This window comes from Pithys albifrons, chromosome 9 (genome assembly GCF_047495875.1).
Source record: "Pithys albifrons albifrons isolate INPA30051 chromosome 9, PitAlb_v1, whole genome shotgun sequence".
Classification (NCBI taxonomy): Eukaryota; Metazoa; Chordata; class Aves; order Passeriformes; family Thamnophilidae; genus Pithys; species Pithys albifrons.
Window position 1 is genome coordinate 20,176,002 of NC_092466.1, and position 21,667 is coordinate 20,197,668.

The 21,667-nt window shown below is 41.2% G+C and overlaps 1 protein-coding gene across 2 annotated transcripts in view; it reads left to right on the forward strand.

Moving 5' to 3' along the window:
• Positions 1-21,667, forward strand: part of MARCHF8 (membrane associated ring-CH-type finger 8) — a 91,570-nt gene that overhangs the window by 54,592 nt on the left and 15,311 nt on the right. For both annotated transcript variants that reach the window (XM_071563255.1, XM_071563254.1), the window contains exon 3: positions 15,805-15,855. In XM_071563255.1, the coding sequence (XP_071419356.1) occupies positions 15,805-15,855 (51 nt within the window). The remainder of the gene's footprint in view (positions 1-15,804; positions 15,856-21,667) is intronic.

Sequence of the window (21,667 nt, forward strand, 5' to 3'; positions counted from 1 at the left end):
TTGTTGGGTTGCTTTAGTCATCTTTGAGTTTTCTTGTATTGGGTTATAATATTTCTGAAACAATTCCGGCCTTTTGCCACATGTTGCAATCCTTAGCAGTACAATCCCTGCTCCTGAATTCTCTTCTTTCCTGAAAGCATCAGTTGAAGTTGGCACAGATTTCTAAATTACATCCGGGTAGGATGTTCCAGCCATGCTAGGCCTTCCAGCATTTGTAATTCTTGTATAAAAATGAGTTTAACTCAATATCTTTGAGGGAATAAAACCACTATTTCTCTAAGTATTTTCTAGAAGGGTAAATTGAACTGGAAGCCAAAAGTAATGCTCCGCCTTTGAGGAGTGTTAGCTAGCAGAGAAATAAAATCCTTCTGGATTTGAAAATTATTGCAGTCTTTTTTTCTAAAGCTTTCAGAAGTTCCCCTTTGTACCCAGGATTAGATCTTATGAAGATGGCTATATTTCTGTCCATTCTAGCTTCTTGATCTGAAAGTCACCCTCCTTTGTATAGCATCCCAAATTCAATTTCTTGCATTGAATTAAAAAGTATTTTCAAATTGTTGCGGTGATGGGGGAGGCTGCAGAGAAAGACAATATGGATATCAGCAGAAAGGCAGGAGAAAAGGGCTGTTCATGTGGGAACAGCAGCATCTAAGAAGACTCAAGGGTGATAAAAGGCAGAAGACAAAAATGCAGGTGTGACATGAGCTGAGATGGTGCTGGGGACAGTCCCAGTGTCTGCAGATGTAATTGATGTGGTCACTGTTTTGTTTGCTGTTCTGCTCACTTGCATCTCTCTGCTGCTGGAGCATACGAAGCAATGCTTACTTATAGGCAAAGTTTGTGTGGGCTTTGCTGGTTTTCACCCTGTCACTCTGGGAAGCAGCTCCTGTTTTTTAATCCCCATAAGCCTCTAGTCTTGCACCAAAACATGTCCCTCCTGAAATGTAATCCTCTTACTTTAGTTACACTGCTATGCTCCAGTTATGCCCATGTGCTTGGAAGCACAGGCAGGAGGGTTTCTGGGTATGCCAAGGGTTGGAAAACTTTAAATAGCCAAGTACCTAGATAAGGAGTCCCCACACAACTGTTGTCTAAAGTAGTATTTCCTAATCTTGCATCCCCAAATCCCAACACCTCTCAAAATCCCAAATCCTAACTTCTTTGGAAAAGCCTGTGGATTCCTTATGCTGTGGTGTCTCACCTGTAACAACAAAAACCAACCAAACAAAAAACAACAAAAAACCAAAACCAACAAAAAATTAAGCATCTTTAAACATTAATTAATTGTTTCTCTGACCCTCAGTTTACTTCCTCCATGCATGGGAATGAGAATGTTGTGGAGCATGTTCTGCAGTGCTCGTGGACCACCATGGTGAGAGAACTAAAGGTCATTATACAGCCAGGGATATGCAAGGACAATTTGGGATCACATTTACCAGTGGTGGCAACAGAACAATTTCATGGGTGGAGTGAATGAGATTGTTCTCCTGACTTGGAAGAGGCACTTCCTAAGGAATGATTGGCTAGGCCTTTGCCAAGTGGTAGGCACTGGGAGGCAGCTCTTAAAGCAGGTACAAAAGTCTGATACTCCATGTGAAAATCAATGCCCTGATGAGATCCAGCTTGTAGATTTACATTCTACAATGAAGAAGAATGGAAGGGAGAGCTGTCGATCATGTTCTTGCTTTGGTGTGGCTTCATGGTAGGTGAAACTCGTCCGGTGCAAACTACACACACTATTCAGCTGTAACAGGACACAGCTGCTGGCTGTGACACAAAACAGCACTGCATACAAGAGCAGTACAAGCAGAGGTGGATTTCACTCAGGGCTGCTTAATTTCCATGTGCCTTAGGTTTCTTCTCTGCCAAGTGACAGCCACATTCAGGATACTGATGTCAAACTCCAGGCGTGTGTTTTCCAAGAGGCTGTAAATTGCAAACTGGCCTCATCGTGTCTCTCTACAGGTATCATCTTGTTCAGCTCTTATTTTGGGCTGTTCGCTAGTGTTGTTCAGCACTGAACAACTTCAGTATTTCACTTTGGAGGGAATACTGGTTTGGAGGAATGCTGCTATACAGGAAGCACATGCATTGTGCACCAAAGTTTCAATCCTGCAGTACCACCTAATTTTCTGTGACAATTTGGGTGTTACCTAAATGTGTACTTGTATTAAGAGAGGTTCTTCCAATTTTACATCCTTCTTTTGTTGTCATCCATTCTGTCTTTGGGGTACTAGTAGCAGATGGCATTAAGGAACCTCTCAAGAAAAGTGTTAGGTTTTTCTCTGTGTGTGTGTAGAGATGTGGCCACTTTTCCCTTTGAACTTTTGCTTTTGTTATTTACCTCTCTGCTGTGCTGATTTGTTGTTAGCTGCAGGATAAGACTGCCTATTTCACTACTTTGAAATTCTGGAGCTTTGAGTTTTAAGTGATTGGAAGAGGTTTGTCCAGCTGCTGTTTGGTAGAGTTGGGATATTTTCTTCCCTGCCACACATTGAACAATAGTTTGCAAGGGAAGGCTACAGGAAGTATGTCCAAGGATCCACAGATCTGATACTTAAATCTCTCCATCTCCCTCTTTTGAGAATTATTAAAAATTGACCTGGAAGATGAATAGGAAGCTGTCGTAAGTACAGGGTGAACGGTTTCTTTTGATCAGTTGTGTTTATCCTTTCCTAGCACCCTTTGGATTGGTTCCCATTGTTCATGATGCTTGCTTATTTGCTGGAATCGCTGCTCACCAGCCTCAGGTCTTGCCTTACCTAAGGAATTATTTAATCCCATTGATGAATTTCCTCCTGGATGTCTGTGGAAACACAGTGGCATTTGTGACTTTCTTGAAGCAAAGCATTTATGTATGGAATGGTGACAGGGAAGCAAAGGGTTAAAATGCAAAAGACATGTAAACCATATCTAACCCTTAGATTTCCCTGGCAAATTTGATCAGTCTCTGTCATCTTTGGTAAATGTCTGTATTGAAACTCAAAACAATGAACTCTGAATATGGACCACTGTGTTCTGGTTTGAGTCTTCATGCTTTTATGTCTCTGTGTTTCAGAGCACAGTCCAGTTGTTCATGCAGGTTGCATCCTCATCCCGTGGTACTGTTTCATCAGTCCCACTGTCTGCACTGCAAGATGCAGCTCAGCAGCGTCTAATCCTTCCCCCTCTACTCCCGCCTTTCCCCAGAGTGCTTATCATGCCAAATCATCTGTTTCATCTTTTAGAGAATCCTTTGCACATTATCTGATTTTTTTTCTGGATGCTTTCCCAAGGGCCTTTTTAAAACTAAAGTCTCAGGGAGAATTTTGACATTTTGTCATGTCCAGATAAGCACTATTGCTTGCCTAGGGTTTGGCTTTTAAGAAAAATGGATTTCCAAAGCAGTAGTTACTTTTCTTCACTCTCCAGGAAAATACTTCCATGGTCATTTCAAACTGGAAGTATAGTACTTACGTTTAGGGGTAATTTTATCTTTTGTATTTTCAAAAGTAAGAGGAATCAGAAATAGTTTTGGAGAAGGGAGTGTATGCACTGGAAAGTTTTGGTTCTGGATCAGAACCATGGTGTAAAGCCATGTGGTTGGTGTGATGCTCCAGGTGCAAATGCTTATAATCTGAGGATCCTACTCCCTGACTGAATCTTCTTTACTGGATTTTAGAGCCAGTAATGAAGACCCTCTTTTATGGCTTCAGCTTTTCACTCAATTACAGGTGTAAAGCCTAAGAGAAAACAATCCCCCCAGAGGTCTGACTGTAAATATTTTCAGGAGGTATACAGAAATGCTTTAATTATTTATTGGTTCTTTGTTGTATTGTGAAACACAAAATTATGTATTTTAATAATATCTATTGTCCTCTAAAACAGCTGCAGATTTCACAGATATCCAATCTGATTTCTGCAGATAATGACTGTGTAGAGCAGTGACCATAGAAAAGATTGACACTGAGCTTTTAAAATCTAGCTTTGGTGGGGGTCAATTTAAAAGCAATTTGAGAAAACTCAAATTATATAAGCAAATACACTTTTCCTAAAAACTTTGATGCAATTTCCTATGACAAAAAACACCCTCACTCAAAGCTTTAGGGAATGGAGAGCGGGGGATTTACTGTGAATATGAGACTTACTTTATAACCCTTTACCCTTGGGAAAGAAACTTTACAAAATGCTAAGTCAGCGCATGTGCAGCAATGCAGCTCTGTCCCCAGTAGGTCAGCCAGCACACTTCACAGCTGCAGTTCATTTTCTTTTTCACAGGAATAAATGAGTGAGGCAGAGGAACCCAGAGAAGTGAATTGCTTAATACTACTTGCATAATATCAGTACTTTGGAGCAGATGCATGTGTGTTTCTATAAAAAAACCTACCAGGATTTTAGTGGAACTGGAGCATGAGAGTTGCAGAAAGAGAATGAGTAAATGTCTTCAGTTAAGTGGAAAACCTTCTATTCCAAAAGGCTAATGGCCCCAAGATTTTATTTTAGCAGAACACGCAGGCGTTCCTGGGACTGCGGTGGTAAATTTAGTTCTTAGGCAGCTGCTGCTGTTCACTCATTCAGACACAAAAACCTCGGCCCTCCTTATTAGACTGTGTGTGCTGATGTTTCCCAACTGGATGAAGAGCCATGCTCTTCTGGAAGGCTTCTTCTCTTCACCTCTTAGGTTTTATTAGTCTCCCATATGATTGTCTCAGACAATCTTCCACTGCCTTTTAGGTCTTTAGGTTTTCAGTGGTGGAAATGAGGCTGGCCACACAGAGCATCCCCTTATCAGCTAAGTCATCCCTGCTTAAGTTTTCCAGCACAACGTCATTGGCTTTGGTGTAGCTCCATCTAAGCATTGCACAGAGGTTCTCCAGGATGTGTTCCTGCTTCTCCCAGCTGAACGTGGAAGTATATGTAGCTTTCCATGCACAAAGGCAAACACATGTTTTTTCACCTGACTTTTAATGCAATTTTTTCATCTCTGCTTCTCATGCTTTAAGGTAAATCTGTATTTTTAAAACTACTTTAGGTCCTGATCTGCTAAAGTATACCTACTACCAGTTATAGTTACTGAAATACTTTTCAGATCAGGACGTTGCTAGTGGCTTGGACAGAGTTTTTGAGCCAGCAGTGTGCTCAGGTGGCCCAGAAGGCATCCTGGCCTGTGTCAGGAAAAAGTATGGCCATCAGGACCAGGGCAGTGGTTCTTCCCCTGTGCTCTGCACTGGTGAGGCCACACCTCAAGTGCTGCATTCTGTTTTGGCCCCCTTGCTTTGAAAAGGACAGCATGTCCTGAGAAGGGCAGTGACGCTGGTGAAGGGTCTGGAGCACATGTCTTATGAGGAGCAGCTGGGGGAACCTGGATTGTTCAGGCTGGAGAAGAGGAGCCTCAGGGGTGACCGTCTCACTCTGTGCAACTACTTGAAAGGAGGTTGTAGCCAGATGGGGGTCAGTCTCTTCTCCCAGGCAGCCACCAATAGGACAAGAGGACATGGTCTTAAGCTGTGCCAGGGGAGGTTTAGGTTGAGCATTAGAAAGAAATTTTTCACAGAAAGGATGATTAGATACTGGAATGGACTGCCCAGGGAGGTGGTGGAGTCACTGTTCTTGAAGGCATTTAAGGAAAGACTGGACATGGCACTTAGTGCCATGGTCTAGTTGACATGGAGGTGTTCGGGGATAGGTTGGACTCCATTTTAGGGCTCTTTTCCAACATAATTGCTTCTGTGATTCCTGAGATCACAGGCATTTCTTTTTGGTTTTGGTTGGACCAGGACCACTGTGTTCTCATGGAGCACTATTTTATTGCTTTCTCTAGGAAATAATTCATCTAATTGTATGTGCCTTAGCCTGCAATAGCTGGTTTGAGTCACCTGCTTCCTGGTGTTCTGAAGGTATGGTACATGACTGTAAAGTCTTGATACTTAGCCGTGTGTCTTTTTTTTTAATCTTATTTACTTTGTTTTAATAATTTGTTACTTCAGGTGCCTTCATATAGACCGTTCCATGATTCTATGACTTGTCTGATTGTTGATCACCCCATCTGTCTGTTGCTGAACTCTTTGCATTTCTGCAGCATCTCTTACTAAACAGAGCTTGAGCTTCTGAGCCAAATGATGTTAGTGGAGGTTAAGTCCAAAACTCAGGATTTAACATCTATTTGACCATACGCACGAGTTTTTGACCTGCCATTGTTTTTTATGTTATTTCAGCATTTGTTTCCATCTGTTCCTTCTCTTTGTTGGCATTTTGTTTGCTCTGTTGACGGCTGCTACATGTTGTAGATTCTTTTTCAAGAATCATTGCTGCTGAATACAGAAATAAAAAAAGACATCTATGACAGAATGAGACTCCCCATTTTGCTTTCAGTGCCATTGTGAAAGACTTTTCTCTTATTTTAAATGGCCACACCATCTGTTTTTTCTTCAATAGCTTCTTTAAGTAAAAAAGTTGAAATGACCTTCCTAAACAAGCATAAATAGCCTTCAGGATTTTGTTTCCATCCTGTTGGTCTCCTGTGTTGAACTTACCTTCTCTCAAAGTACGAAAATTATCAAAAACACAATGAATCTAAACATTCTGAGCACTCTTCTTCCACCAAAAGATTTCTTTAATCCAAGTTCATTTGTAAGCATAAGCCTTTGTGACAGACACAGTGAAGAAGGTGGGAACGTGATGTACACATATATCAATGATCAGCATTGGTAAACTGGATAATATCTGCTCTTAGAGATGGATTTATGTGGTGGTAACTGACTTGCAGACAGGTGCCAAATTCGTACTGTACTCCTACATCAGGGACCCACTAAATGAGTGATACACAGGAAAGACTAATGCAGCTTCTGTCCTTTTTCTACATTTTCACGTTTCTTCTCTTGATATCTGTGATGTAGAGTGCTTTGCTGTACTTTCTCTGTTCCTGCTGTATGGTTGGAAGGTAACCAGAACAAGCAGGATTTTCTCCTATGAGTAACAGATTCAAAACATCTTCTGGGCCAAAGTATCTGCTTGTGACTGAAGAAAGCAGTATTTCTCAGCATACCCTTTGTTTGCTGGTTTCTGCAGCTTGTTTTATCTGTGGCTCTTGGGAACCTGCGCTCTTAAGTACCTTTACCGTTACTGAATATGTTGACATTTCAAGTGCAGCACCCCAAATGTGGAAATGAAGTTAATGAATACAGCTCTTTAGGCTAAAAAAAGAAATACATTTAGAGTTTATTAAGAGCTTCTAGCACTGTGCAAATTATGGAATTTCTTGGTCAGTGAGAATTGGCAGTCTTGAGTCTCTGTTGTTCACACAGAACTCTTGAGCAAATGGAATGGGCCTGACAGACAGACAGACGTGTGAGACATCATCCCTTGGCTGCTTTGGCTCTGAATTTTGCAGGAAGCCTGGAGAGACACAATGACAAAAAACGCCCTGGCTGGGCCGCCCCGCAGGAGGGAGTGGTTAGCAATGGCATAGAAGGCTGGGGATGTAGCCAGGTGTTTCAAAGCACTGCCTTACCAGGTTCTTGCCGTGCACTGGTACATGCCCCGTGTCCCAGGAGCAGGTGCTAGAACATGACCTGCTCCTGCAGCAAGCGACTGCACCTGCAGAGTCCTGCAGACAGCGAGAAAGGCCAGCTCTTCACAGAGGTCTCCTAGGCTGCAGGCTTCCTCTGTCTGCTGGCAGCTTGAGAAATTACAAATTGCCGGTTGCCTGGAGCGTTTTTTGATCTATGAATGTTTAAAACAGTCAATTGTTTTGGCATATTGATATGTTTAGTGTGCCATGAGAATTCCAGCAGTTGCATTAATTGCAATTACTTCACAAATTTCTTTTAATGTGTTTATAATTGCAGACTTCCTCAGTGTTTGTCTCTTTCTGCTGTTAAATACCCAAAATTGTTTGAAATGGCATTTTACTGTAAGCGTAATGCATACTGCTTCCATTATCAAGAAAGGTGTATATTTTTGGATCATGTCTTTTGTAGTTGAAATAATTTGTTCCCTGAGAGAAGGATTCGTTTTCATGTGTTGCATCACATAAAGGTGTGCATCCATTTTAGGCAGGTTGTCTGGCAACAGCAATATAAGAACATCCGTAAAATGCATTGGGTGCCAAACTTTGCAGTCTACTTTCTTTGTTAGAAATGGGGGACATGGCATGTGAATGTAGAAGTGTGCACATGAATATAATTTTAGTGAAGTGTAACCAGACTAATGGCCTGGTACAGAAATAAAAATCTGGTCTTCCAGGTAAAGCAGCCTCAGCCTTAGGTCATCAAGTGGAAAGCTTTATATCATCTTTTAGCTCAAAAAGCTAAAGAAGGAATATGGAGATCATATGTCCGTTTTTAAAATGGCAGCTGGGGATGCAGGTTTATCCACAATCAGATGCAAATTGTTCAGTCTTTGGAAGTAAAGCAAAGCAGTTCAAAAAGCAGAAAAATGGTGTGTTGCATAAAGTCTGTAGAACAAAGCCATGGAGAAAAGGGCCTTCTTGAAGAGAATGCTCTCTTTACCTTATGCAGTGTATGTCTGGACTCAATAATGGATCCAATCGTTGTATCTCATGTAGTCCTAGGACCCAACAGGCAAGGCTGAGCACAGAGCAATGCACAATGAGTAAGGACCTATACACAGGTGGACCATACCGGGAACATGTAGGGACCTGCGTGCCTGTGAAGTTTGTGTAGTACCAGGCACATCCATGCAAGTTCTCAGAACTGTTCACAAGGCAAGCTGGAGATGGAGTGCATTGTGTTTCTGAGCACACAGTGGCGCAGACTTAGGCAAGAGCATCTTATTTAACTTCAACGTTCTGCTGTGCTGTTTGCCTTGTTCTTTGAATTTCCTCTCAGTTACATTTCTTGTTTGTGATCTGTTAGCCTCCCTGACTTGCCTCCCCAACTCCCCAAGGGCCTGGCCTGTTCTTTGCATTCTGTAGTTCCTTGAGCTTTACCATTGGAGGCAATTCGATCTTGTCTTTACGTTTTGTTGGTCCGTCTTTTTGTTAAAACCATATGATCTCATGATTTTACTTCTGTTGCTGATATTTTCTGGCACAGCTGTAAGTTCAGCACCTGGAATAAAGCTTGTTAATGTTCCTGTTTTACTTTCAGCCTTATTTTTTGCCTTCAGGTTGTTTTTATGAGTTTGTCTCCCACTATATGAAGTGACTTGATGTGAACATGAATAAACAAGTTAGAGAGCTGTCTGAGTAATCCACAGTGAATTTGCTACAGATTTTCCACTGTGATAGGTCTGAAACCTTATATGGGCTTTCTGCACTTATTCATGGATTGCTGGTCCCAAAGAATCAAGTGGGATTATCCCAGAATAGAACATACTGGACTAAATGAAAGGGGCATGGTTTGGATTCCTATTTCAGTATTTATACTGTGTCTTCAGAAAGGCTAAAAAGGAAATAGGTGGTGTGATTTCCATCACCCCCTTGGTTTCAATTGTCCAGGAATAAATACTGCACAAGAGCAGAGATGCCATTAGCATTCTTCGATTAGATGGCATTATTCTTCCTTTCCTTGCTCTTCTAGCTGCATGCAAAAGTCATTGATGAACCTTGATTGAATATTGATTGCTCTTCCACAATGACCTGGTGACTGCTAAAGAAATGAAGGACATATTCAGTTGACACGATGCAAAATACCAATTCCTAAACAAGTCATTAAATGTCGAGTTCTGTCACTCACAAGATCTGGTGCTGACAAAGCTTTTGTGATTTAACAATCCATTGGTTTTGACAAATGAAGGAAATAATTTCAAAGTGTTCTCCCACTTCTTTCCTCTCATTCTATCCACTTCAGACAATTAAATACACTTGCTAATATTGTCAGGAACAACTCCTCTCCCCAGACTAAAAGTGTACATTCTTTTTAATATCTACTGTTCAGGTATAGGGTTGCAGTGCAAGATTTGCAGAAATTCTGTGAAGAAGTTGTTAGGAAATTTGACACAGTGATGAAACCTGAAGCAGCATATGGGTGTGGACAACTGCATGTTGGTAGAACGATGCATTCATGCTCAGGTTAGGATTGGATGGAAAAACTGAGCTTCATGTCTGACTTGCTGCTTTGTCATGTAAGGATCATTCAGCTACTCAGTTCTTCAGCACCTCACCATTTCAAGCAATGCCATTCTGTATCCCATTCAGTAGTTTTCATCAGATCAAAGAGTGATAATTGCTGTATGAATGGGAGCATTTATTACTTAATCATTCTCTCCTGCAAAGTTTGTTATTAAGGAAAGCAGCTTTTCACCCAGAAGACTGTTGAAATAAAGCCCGTGACACTCACTGATAACAGTAGGAGATTTTGTTATAGATACCAGTCTCATGCTTAATCTGTCATTGTAAAATGAAATTGTAATGCACAAAATGAGATTAAAACGCTTTTCAGAGTCCACCTAGAAAACCACAAGTCTGCAGGGCTCTAGCTAGTCAGACCTGGCTTGTTTAACTGTTTCTCTTCTTGGGCTGAGACATTAGTACTTGCCTTTGAAGGATCTGTGTCTGGGGTATTGCAGTAACACCATACTAAAAACAAGGTGTCTGCGCTTTGTTAGTGAGATTTCGGTTGAACTATCAGTAGATGACTCTCTTAACCCATGTTTTCATGCAAGATAACATAACATGAAAGTTTTATTGCAAAATGAAGAATATAGTGCCCTATCAGGTCACTGGTGTGTTCAAGAATTAAGACTTCAGGAAGCTGGTGTCTTGAGGGCAGAGGAGGATTGTCCTCTGGTGCCCTCTGTCCTCTTTTCCCAAATGGAAAGAGAATAAAAGTCATCATTGGGTTGTGGCTTGCAGTTTGTTCTGTAGGTCTGTAAGCAGAGGTGAAGATGGGCTTAGCATTAACCATATTTAGGACTAAACCCAGGTAGTCAGTGATTCAGCCAGATGGCGGCTGAGCAAGCTATGAAACTGCTTCCTCTATTGTCCTTTACTTACCTGCCTTAATGACTGTAAACCAAAGTGTTGGAAACACAAAACCAGATTATTCTACTGATGTATTTTTTACCTTCCATCCTGGCAAGGACATGTATGTTGTCATTCTTTAGGGTGCCCACTTGCTGAGGCTGCATTGTCTACAGCTAAGTTTGGAGAAAGAACAGTATGATACATTGGTGCTGTAAGTGCTCAAGAGCAGCTGTGGCTACTCTGGCTCAGGTGGTAGGAACTGGTGTGTTGAGGCTTACAAACTGGGTTTGGCTGTGTGAGTTATGTAGCTGTTGAGCTTAGTGGAAAATGAGTATGTTATAGTAGGGAAACAAGGGTAAAATAATTTGAAGTGCTGAATGTATGGAAGACTGAGGTAAAAGGAAGGACAGAAGGGAAGTTACCAGCTTCTAGGTCTCTGAACTGAAAAGGGAAAGGTGTCATGCAAGAGTAACCAAGAAATGGTGGCTGAAGGGAAAATGAGCCAGCAAGATGGAGAAGGAAAGCTGAAGAGCCCTGCAGTGAGAGCTCTGTGAGCTGAAACAACTGCAGAATGAAGGAGGCAGCTCTGTCACTCAGTTCTGGCAATTGCAAGTAAGTCATCCAAAGGTAAGAATGTTATTTCACTGTAGGAATGGGTAGCAATTTTCTGTTTTTCATTCACTTCCCTAGAGCCAGGCTCTGATGAGGACTTCAGAGCAGCAACTGGCAGTGAAAGGATATGGGCAAGTGACAAGTTGCGTTTGTAATTTTTTCCTACCTAGGTGGGGTTTTTTATTGTTTTTGGCTTTCGGTTTATTTAGTGCTCGCCAATCCCTAGTTGAGTAGGATGACTCTGAAGGGCAAGATTCCCATTATCCCATGTAGAAAGGCTGAACTGCCAAATAGAGTGACACTTGCTTTAACTGGTGATAATTGTATGGTTCGTGCTGGCAGATGTTGCATTTGTCTTGACCTCTTATTCAAGTGCAAAGACAAATGCTTTTGCACAAGGGAAGGAGAGCTTTTTGGAGCTGTAATGAGCAGACTAGAGTATTACTGTGCAGTGGGAACATACAAGAAATACTCTCTGAAGATTTTTATTTGTTGGATAGTGATAGTATCATAATAGAAGCTTAGCCTTGCCACTCCCATGTCAGTGCTAATTTTTGAATAATTGATAAAAGATTCCAGGATGTAGTTACTGGTGATGGATATAGTGTGAAAAGGAAGCTTTTGTTTCTTTGCCTTTAAAACAATTTTTACCTGTTTACTGTTTCTTTTCCTCACTTAGTATTTGTGCCTGCTCCTAAAATCTACCTGTTCCAGGAGCTTCTTCCATGGCTTTACAGCTCTTTTCTATCTTAATGACTGAAAAACATACAGCATCTTAACGTATTGCAGCATGGGAAACCCCAGCAAGTGCTGGCTCCATTTAATGGCTTCCACAGTGCTTTGTCCTGAAGGGCAGATGTTTATTTTTTATTTGTGGAAGAGAATTAAACAGCACAGCTAGACTTCATCAATTGTATTACTTAGAGGTGTTTATGTTGCTGTTTAATGATTTAAAAATAAATAAATAAAATTTTTTGGTCCTTTGCAGAAGCTTGCAAGAACACACAGTACGTTCCTTCAGCAGGAGTGCTGCTCAAGTGGTCACGGTGAACTGGAAATTGCTGTTGCACAGCAAAACTCAGTTGTTTTTCAGCGCAACACATTTCGAAGTCTATGTGTATGCAAGCTATGAGACATATCAAAAACTCTGCCTGTTTAGATGACAGGCTAAGACAGGGTCAGTTGGTGTCCAAGGGCTGATGCAGTTTTATCTGGGTAATGGGGCTGTTTGGTAGTTGACAGGTCAACCAGACTAAAAAAATTGCATATAATTTCCAAGCCTGTGTTGGATCTGGTAGTGGCCATTGGAGCTGTTGTCATACCTTGAAAATACGGCTGAGTTGGTGCTTTTCCTCTGTGTTGGGGTAAGTAGCTCTTACAGAGTACAGATTTTGGCTGACTTGGGCTAAGACTACTGAATTTTCTGTTGCTGTTATATGGATGTACCAGGTTTGTGTGATAAAGAAACAGATTTTAAAAAGCACTTAGATGCCTAGGAGTCTATTAGGAATATCACAGATACCTAAATATGTGTGTGCATGCACTCCATAGCCCTTAAGGGAATATTTTTGAACACTGCTTTTTTGTTTTAGAATGGTCACACTTTCAATTAAAAAACCCAACTGTTTGCAGTCATCTCTTGACTGAAATCTCCAATAGGTATCTTTCCAACTGTAGATGAAGATAATATACATACCTGTCTCTTAGAGGCTCCTGGCATCCATCAGATAAAATCAGTTCTGAGTGCAGAGGTAGAAAGACTAATTTCTATGGCAGCAGCTAAAAGTCTGTTTGCTCTGCATCATCTACCATGTGCAGATACAGGTCTTGTCCTCCTGCCTGTTCATGCTTATTGAATTTTAGCACATCCTTTTCAACACAGGTACCTGTGTAAGTTCAGTTGCAGTCCCTTGCAGGCATCTTCTTTAGCTAGACAGCAGTATTTGGGGGCCATTGAGTTAATGTGAAGGAACTTCTGCTCTGTTTAATTTTGTCCTTAGGAAATTCACTCAGAAGTCTTTGACACCTTAGGCTGGATTTGAGACTGTCACCTGTGTGGAGTTGTACATGTTGCTTCAGGGAGGCTTCTTGCCCACGAGTCCTGCTCTTCACTATCATTTTCCTTTGTCCCACGTAGTCTTGCACTGTTTACCTCCCACACATCCCTACAAGGCCAAGCACAGCCTTCTTCCCCCACGTCTGACACAAATGCAGTGACAAGGGCTTGCCAGCTTGTGTAGGTCTCTTTTCGTCATAGCTTGAGGACATGTTCCTGCCCCCTTTTTCCTTTCTCCTGTCTTCTGTAGCTTCAATGAACTTTTTTTCTGTTGCTATAGTTACCCTGCCTTTGATGAAATCAGCTAGGTCTTTCCCTTATGGATTGGAGCAAATTCTGCTATATGGGTTCTGGCAGTAGTCCCATCCAACATTAGCCTTCACATAAGCATTATGTCCATGTTTTGGCGGGGCTTTATGTGTTCATTTCGGTTCCAGGAATACTGTTATCTATGTAACAAAAGCTCTTAGTCATGTTGAAAGCAAACTGAGCCTTTTGGGATACAAATCTGGCATTCAGATTTGGGCCACAACTATTCCAGATCCTTGCTGATTTTCATTTTGGCCATCAATCAAACCTGGCATGTGGTGTTCCCTGGTCTCTTTTCCTTGTTCTTTTGAAACATTATTTTACTCTCTTCTGAATACTCAGTCTCCTACATACAGAGGATTTCAGAACATTGTATTTGCTTCCTCATGTTTTTAGGGAAGGAAATGCAATGCTTATCTGTCAGCTGACGCAGCGCCCTGGACTGTGTTGAGAGGCAACTTGGTACTTTAAGGAAGGAACACCCTGTTTTTGTAAGCACATGCTGAAGTTTTATGCTTTGCCTTCTCTTTTCTCATGACAACTTTGAAGTTGCTCTGAGGATGCGCTGTAGGAAGAAGTATTTGGGAGCACAGGGATCTCAAATGGGTCTGAGCATCAGAGTACCCAGCCAGGCTGACTTCATGGGGGCTTTGTTCATTGAAGGGTCACTAGAATTGTCGCAAACCATAGGCAGGAGGTCTGAGACCAGTGTGTTACCAAAGCTGATCTAGCAATAACAGCAGTTGACTGTTTGGTGGGGAATTTTTTCTGTCTCTATTCGTTATATATGCAGGACTTCTGATGTCAAGCTCTGTCTGATCTGTAAGTGCCAAGAAAAACTGGAAGAGGGTGCTCTCAGTAAAAGTGTTTCTGTTAGGTTAAATTCTTTTCAGGAATAAAAGTGAAGAGTTTGTTTCTTAAAATCCATGACAAAAAGATGCACTTGTAGAAACTCTTGCCAAGGATAGAGCCCATAGGAGGAAGTAGTAAATTTGCCCTTTTTCCAGAGGGTTTAAATCTCAAACCAATTGCATTCCAGCTTACAAACTTAGAGGAATGTAAGTACTGATCTGTAATCACATGTTATGACTTGCACTGTTTGTAATATTCTTTCAGGAAAAAAATATTTTTTGTTGCATTTTATTCAGGAAAGTTTTTGCAGAGCAAGTTCTAGGCATTTCCCAGTGGAACAATTGTGTCCGCTTGCCCTTACAGTAAAGTGATGTTCAGAAACTGAGTATCCTTCAAGAATGAAATATCTTGGTGAAACCTACAGTTTATTTTCACAGGAGAAGAGGTTGTCATGCTTATCAGTCAGAGTCTGCATGTTGAAAAGTGAGTAACAGGTACAGTCATCACTGATTTCAGTTTTGGGAATTGCAGCTTCTGTGTTTCTATTTTGTATATTTCCAGTTTAATTCTGAGTTCTGTAGTAGATAGGAAGTTCCTCAATAATTCTGCTTTGTCTCCTGAAGTGACATGCATGTGGTTATTCACAATTTTTTCCAGTCAACAGTGGTACTTTTGGGTATTTTTAACAAGAGCTTTCCATTTTGGTGGTTGGATTTTTGCCATTAAGTGTAGGTGAAGTAGGTCTTCATGATACTGAGAAATGTCATTTCCAAAATAGATGCCATCTGAGTAAAGGGCCTTACTGTATTCACAGAGAGAAGAAATAATTGTTTTAGTATTTCTCAGTTTGTATTTGTCTTGCCTTGTGATCTTCTGCAAGGTGATATCTTGTTAAGCAAACAAAGCAATTTAGTCATTATCATAAATCAGGCTGATGTCAATAGAAGCAACATCCTTAAAAGCCACAGCTGTAGGAATTTCTACATGGAATTTGGTTTCTAATCCTGGGTTTAAAATACTTTCTTAACTGTGACTTGTTGCTGCAGTGATCCTGTTCTTCTTCTTTCAGAATGAGAAGGCTTTGGGGCATTCCGTGAGCCGCTCTAGTAACATCTCAAAGGTATGTTCCTTGGCATAACTCAGGCATTGATAAACCTGGGGATACTGGGATTTCTTCCATTTCAAAACTGGGGTGATACATGTGACAATGTGACCAGTAAAAAATACTTTTATGCCTGTCTGTCATTGATAGTGACTCCTGAAACATTAGAACTCTGGTGTTTTGCAGACTCTCTTTACAGGTCAGACGAAGTGAAAGCTATAGTAGGTTTTCTCTTTCACAGTGTCAGCCTCCTTAGCTTGGTAGGAGCAAGATAGATGACAGATACCTGAGATCTTATCTTAGAGGGAAAATGGCTCCAAAACCATTGCTCAAGTATGTTGCTTTATAAGATAAACTTACATAAGGTATGTATAGCTGTGCATCCCATAACATGTATAGGATATGTGGGGATTAAATATTATTTTAATGTTACTTCAACACTGAAGTATTTTTAGTGCCATGAAATTATTATCAGGGCATGACTATCTAAGTATTTTTAAATGTTTGCTTTTACAGACCCTGATAGTGTAAGAGAGGATGCTCCACCTTTTCTAGTTACACTTCAGTATAACAAATCAAACCCACAATTTCTTTGTTATGCCATTAGGAAAAAAGTACCTTCTGTCCAAGATAATTATTGCAAGACATACTCTACTCCTACTTCTGCATTGCAAATAAGATTTTTAATTAGCTGTAAGCCTGACAACTTTTTTTTTAAACAAGCAGAATTGCTTAAAGCATTCATGCAAGCAAGGCTGTGCTGGTTGACCAGTATTTTTCATGGCATGCATAAGCTTTAGCCCTTCATTGCCAGAGTTTTATATTGCTGATGGTAGTGACTTTTAATGAAATAATTGAGTCATTATGGCTGTGACAAACTCAAGTCCTCTTTTTCTATTCTGGGTACTTCTGAATCTAGGGAGCCATTCATGACTGTCTCCAGCAGAAGAAACATTGTCTGCACTAAATTTATGGTTTATACGAGCACAGACAAATTTACCTTCAGAGTCAAAAGACAGGATTACTGGGTGTCCTAAATAATGAGCAGGGCAACTGTCCAGTGCACAAAGTATTGACCAAGCTAAAGGTGGTGTTATCATGTTCTCATGCAGAACTGTGTTTTTCATTTGGCATGAGAAAATGTGCATTCACATAAAGGGTTTTGAAATAAATACTGTGTGAGTATAACTTCTCATATGAGCTTTTCTAAAATGGGACTATGCCTGTTCCTTCTTACTCTGGCTCTTATCTTCTTAGGGATCCTTAATTGGATTTTCAAGTTTTGTTCAGCAGAGATAGTAGTTTTGGCATTCAGTGTCATCGTACTTTTCCCAGAGTGTCTGAAATCAGCACAAGCCTTTTGGTAGCAGCAGTTTGGTACCCATATGAATCTGCACAGTTCGTTCTTAATTCATCAAGGACTGGTAGTGTGGCAGTGCAGTGGGAAGGACCTTGCACTCTGGCAAAGCTCTCTCTGGGAGTGCTGGCAAGTGAGACATCAGTATTTACATTCATCTTGAAGCACTGCAACATTCAGCATGATTGCTGGGTGTTGCAAAAGCTGAAGTTTTCCAGGGGATCAAAAGTCAGCTTTGCCAGTTTAATGGGGGAGACTTCGGTTGCAAAATGAGCTTCCCAGAGGTGTTGATGTTCTTACTGCTCCTCTGTTGTCTCTGTGTCTGATCCATTCCATGCACCTGCTCCACTCTGGAGATAAGTTTGAACAAGGGCAGAGAGTGGAAGTCCTGTCAGTGAAATCCACCCCCTGATTTGCCTTCTACGACTGAACACGGCCTTGTGCATCCAGGCAGTTCGGTACTAAGCTGCAAAAATTATTTTGTGGTCTACAGGTGGTTTGGCTGTTGCAAGCAATTTGTATGACAAATCAGGAAGGATTATAGTAGTGGGATGCTGAATGGAAGGTTAAGTACGTGGGAAATTTTTCTTCAGTTATGAGGTTTAATAGAAAAGTGCCTTTTGTTTATAGTTTAGAGCAGTGTAACAACCTGGCCAGTGCCAGATTGAATACATGTGCCTGCATAGCCCTTTCTGAAATCCACAGAATTTGTTGATACTACACTGTTTTAAGAGGAGCTTTTTAACCAAAATTGAGTTAAATCAATTACATGTTGCATATCCTGATACATAGATGTGCTTGTGTGTCTGTGTACAGAAATTATGGTAATGCTTTCTGCAAATGATTGTTTCAGCCATTGTTTTTCCACCTAAATCTAGCTTACAGCACAGCAAAGCTGCTACAAATGCTTGGCACTGACACTTGATTCAAAGCTTTTCTGGTACTGATATGTCATTAGGAACCTGCTGTGATTATTACTGTGTATCTTTCCACTGCTCGCAGTTCCACAGTGCAAGCTGAGTGGAAAGGATTGAGTCAGAACTCAGCCTTTAGCCAAAAGAGGATGCATTGTTACTCGATGTGACCAAGGAAAGCAATGCCTAAGGCTAAAGTGATCAAGGAGTGAGGCGGACAGATGGTGTCACTGAAAATGAAATCAGCTGGTAGAGGTAGCAGGACCTCTCCAAATATAGACTCCCAGTGTCTGGGCCAGGTGGAGCTGTCCCTCAGGAGAAAGGAGCAAAAAGGCAGCTCTCCAAGAGGCAGATGCTAGGAGAGGCAGAAGAGATGCTAGTACATGTGGCTAGGCCAAGAACAAGCAATCACCTGGATACTTAGATAGGGATGGAGACCAGAAACAGCAGAAGAAGGAGCAGGGAGTAAGATGCAGGAGGATTATGATGTGGTGCCATTAGGTTTTGTGCACTATGTTGCACGCTGGGGGATGTGGCGTTCCTCCAGGTGCTTATTTGCTTTTTTTGGTGTATATATTTCAAGCACTCCTTTTAAATCTGCTCCACGTGAAATGTTTGAATTTCTGGAATCTTTTATGTTTGTTTTGAAATAAAAAAAATATTGTCGAAGGCAGCTTAAATTGATTTAGTCAGGGGACTTAAACACTACCCAATTCCCAACTTGCCCTGTTCAAGCAGAGTGATGCTGATTGAAAGAGCCCCGAACTGGCACAAGGGAATAGAGCCCAGATTCACATCTCAGCTGTTTACCCTAAGACAGCATTTTTACCAAGAAGCCACTGATTGCTGCAAAGTGCCTTCATCATACAAGCCACACAGAGAAATAATTAAACTTTATAGAAGCTTTGTCCTCTAAATATAGAAGAAATTGCCCCTAAAACACAGCTAGTCACTGGGAACAGCTAAAAAAGGGATTTTCACAGTAGTGGTAGTTCATGCCCTATGTTTATAGAGAAAGGAATTGTGCTTACAAGCAGATGAAATGGGGTCACTGAGAAAGCTAGTCTGTAAACAGTTATCCTCAAATTAGTGGTATTGTTTAGCTTCAAAGTGTCTGATATATCCTGGAATTGATAATGGAACTATCTTCAGGTCATCTGTGTGCTGTTCCTGTCATCTGATTGCTCTGGAGTGTTGATTTTAGTGTAATGGGGAAGCACTTGGTAGGCTTATTTTCATGGCCCTCTCCAAGGGGTAAACTTTGAAAATGCTGATACTGGGATCACAGCAAAGGAATCAAAAGTGTACTCCTTAAAAAATGCAAATGCTTTGTCTTTTCTGAAAGCCTGTATAGTTTTATCTTCTGAGTAGTAGCACACTGCAAAGTATTAAGGCTATTCTTAGGTTGAACAGCAGCGAGTGCAGACACAAAATGGTAGCCTAAGCTTGCTATGAAATTTAAAATCCATTTAGGCTGTTCATCAGCTTGGAACAGATTTAGAAAAGCATATGAATGCACACGTCTACTGTGCCTGAAGCATTGATGGAATCAGTGAGCATTTATCCATAGAAAAGCAGTCCAGGTTCTTCAGTCACAGAGCTTAACTGTCCTGCAGTCTATCCGATGACCAAGGCTTACTGAAAAGAACTACTGCTTGGAGGTGTTCTGTTCAGGTATGTGAGCTTGGGGGTAGGGAAAGAGAAGTTGCTTTAAAAAATTTTTTTTTAAATACTGGGGAAAGGAAAAGACAGGAAAAATTGTATAGTGTGAAGATGAAGGTATACTCTTTTCCCCAGGCATAAGAGCAAGTAATCCTATGCTGGGGTACAGCACAGTCATGTTCATAAAGGAGCGTGGTAGTCTCTCTGCGCTGTGGTAAATCCTCTCTCCTGGGGCTGGATTCTTACTTTATATATATATGAGGGCACCCCATGAAGGTGGAACCTACAGGAGTTCCCTTTCCTCTTTTGTTCCCTCAATCTATTCAGGGTATTTTGAGGAAGATTTTATAGACAAAGGGTCATATATATTTCTTTATTTCTTCTCCTTGCATAACCTGTGCAGTTGTTACTGGTTTTAGTCAACATTCATCCTATGCTATACACAGGTTGTATGATGCTTGCAAAGATTTTAAAGGGGTAGATAGCCTTCCTTCTCTAGTGTCTTCAGCCCTTGAATCTCTAGAGAAAGTTCCTGCCAGAATCCTCCTTTTAGATTTCTTTAGGAAGAACAAAGCTGACTTCAGCTTTGCTTCTAGCTGCTAGACATAATTTTAATTATAGTCAAATACATTATATAAAGTATGGAAGTTCTTCCAACGGCTGACTCCTGGTTCCTATCAAATTGTTGTCAAAATTACTTGGCAGAGTAGATCATCCTGAACTTTCCAGATGCCTCTTTCCAATATCTTCCCGCTCCCCACCCCTGATTTTTTAACTGCTCTCCATTCTAATAATTCATTTTATCCCACTTAGACACTTGATTTTAATATGCATTGAAAGTCAAAATGGCATGAGTGTGGTAGGGAGACCTTACTAGAGAAGATCAGAAGTTGCTTATTCTTGATCCTGCCATGTTGGTATTTAGTAAAAGCTTTCAAAATCAGCCTGTCAGCAGGTCTCTCTGCCTGTCACAAGATCCAGTGTGTCCATGGCTGGCCTATTCTGCATCTCTCAAGTGTCAGGTTAGTACACTTATCCCTGATGTTTGGTCTTGTTGCACTGCTGCCTTGGCGTGCTGGTTCAGTTGGAGGCCTCCATGGCACGTGTGCTGTGAAACGACCATGCCTTTTTCACAGATGAACTTTGGAGACTGTCAACTGCAGTGCACTTTAGCAAGAGCCATCAGCTGACATGTATGTGGAATACAGCTCCTACTGAAAGCATGAAATCACAAACATGTTGCATGATGGTGGACAGCTGGAGCTAAGCCATTACATTTGTTCTGCAGTGACTTAAGAGAAATGATGAATGTGTCCCTTGGGCTTAATTGAGACCTCCCTGCCTGCCTTCAGCCCAGGCTCAGAACTGAGTTTTGCCACTGTGGATGGGACAGGGCTGGATCTGCCTTTGCCAAAGGGAGGGCAGGTGAATGGGGCCAGGGGTGGCATAGACAGAGTCAGATTCCCTGGTCTCTTAATAGATGTCCTTTCCCTAGCTGAACAGTAGCCAGGTTAGCTATGGAACACCTTGGTCCTGTTTTTCACAGGGCCTCCCATCACTGTTGCTTTCACTCCTAGATCTCTGTCTATACCTAGATCCTGCCAAAGGAACAGGTATGGGGTAGTTGGTCTTGGTTTCTGTTAGTGTAAACTGAGGGAGAAGCAGAGCCTGGGGCTTTTGCTGCCTCTGGAGATGTAGCATGCAGGATAAGTACCTGCCATGTCCATGTCTAGCAGCAGCTTTGTTTTCTTAATGTACATTTAAGTAAGATCTGTGTGATAAACACAAAATAGCTCGTTGTCAAGAGAGTGTACAATAAAGGCAGGCCCATAATCAAAATGCCAGATTGAAATTTGGGTTATGGAGTGTTTGACTCCTTACTCTGTTGCTAAATTTG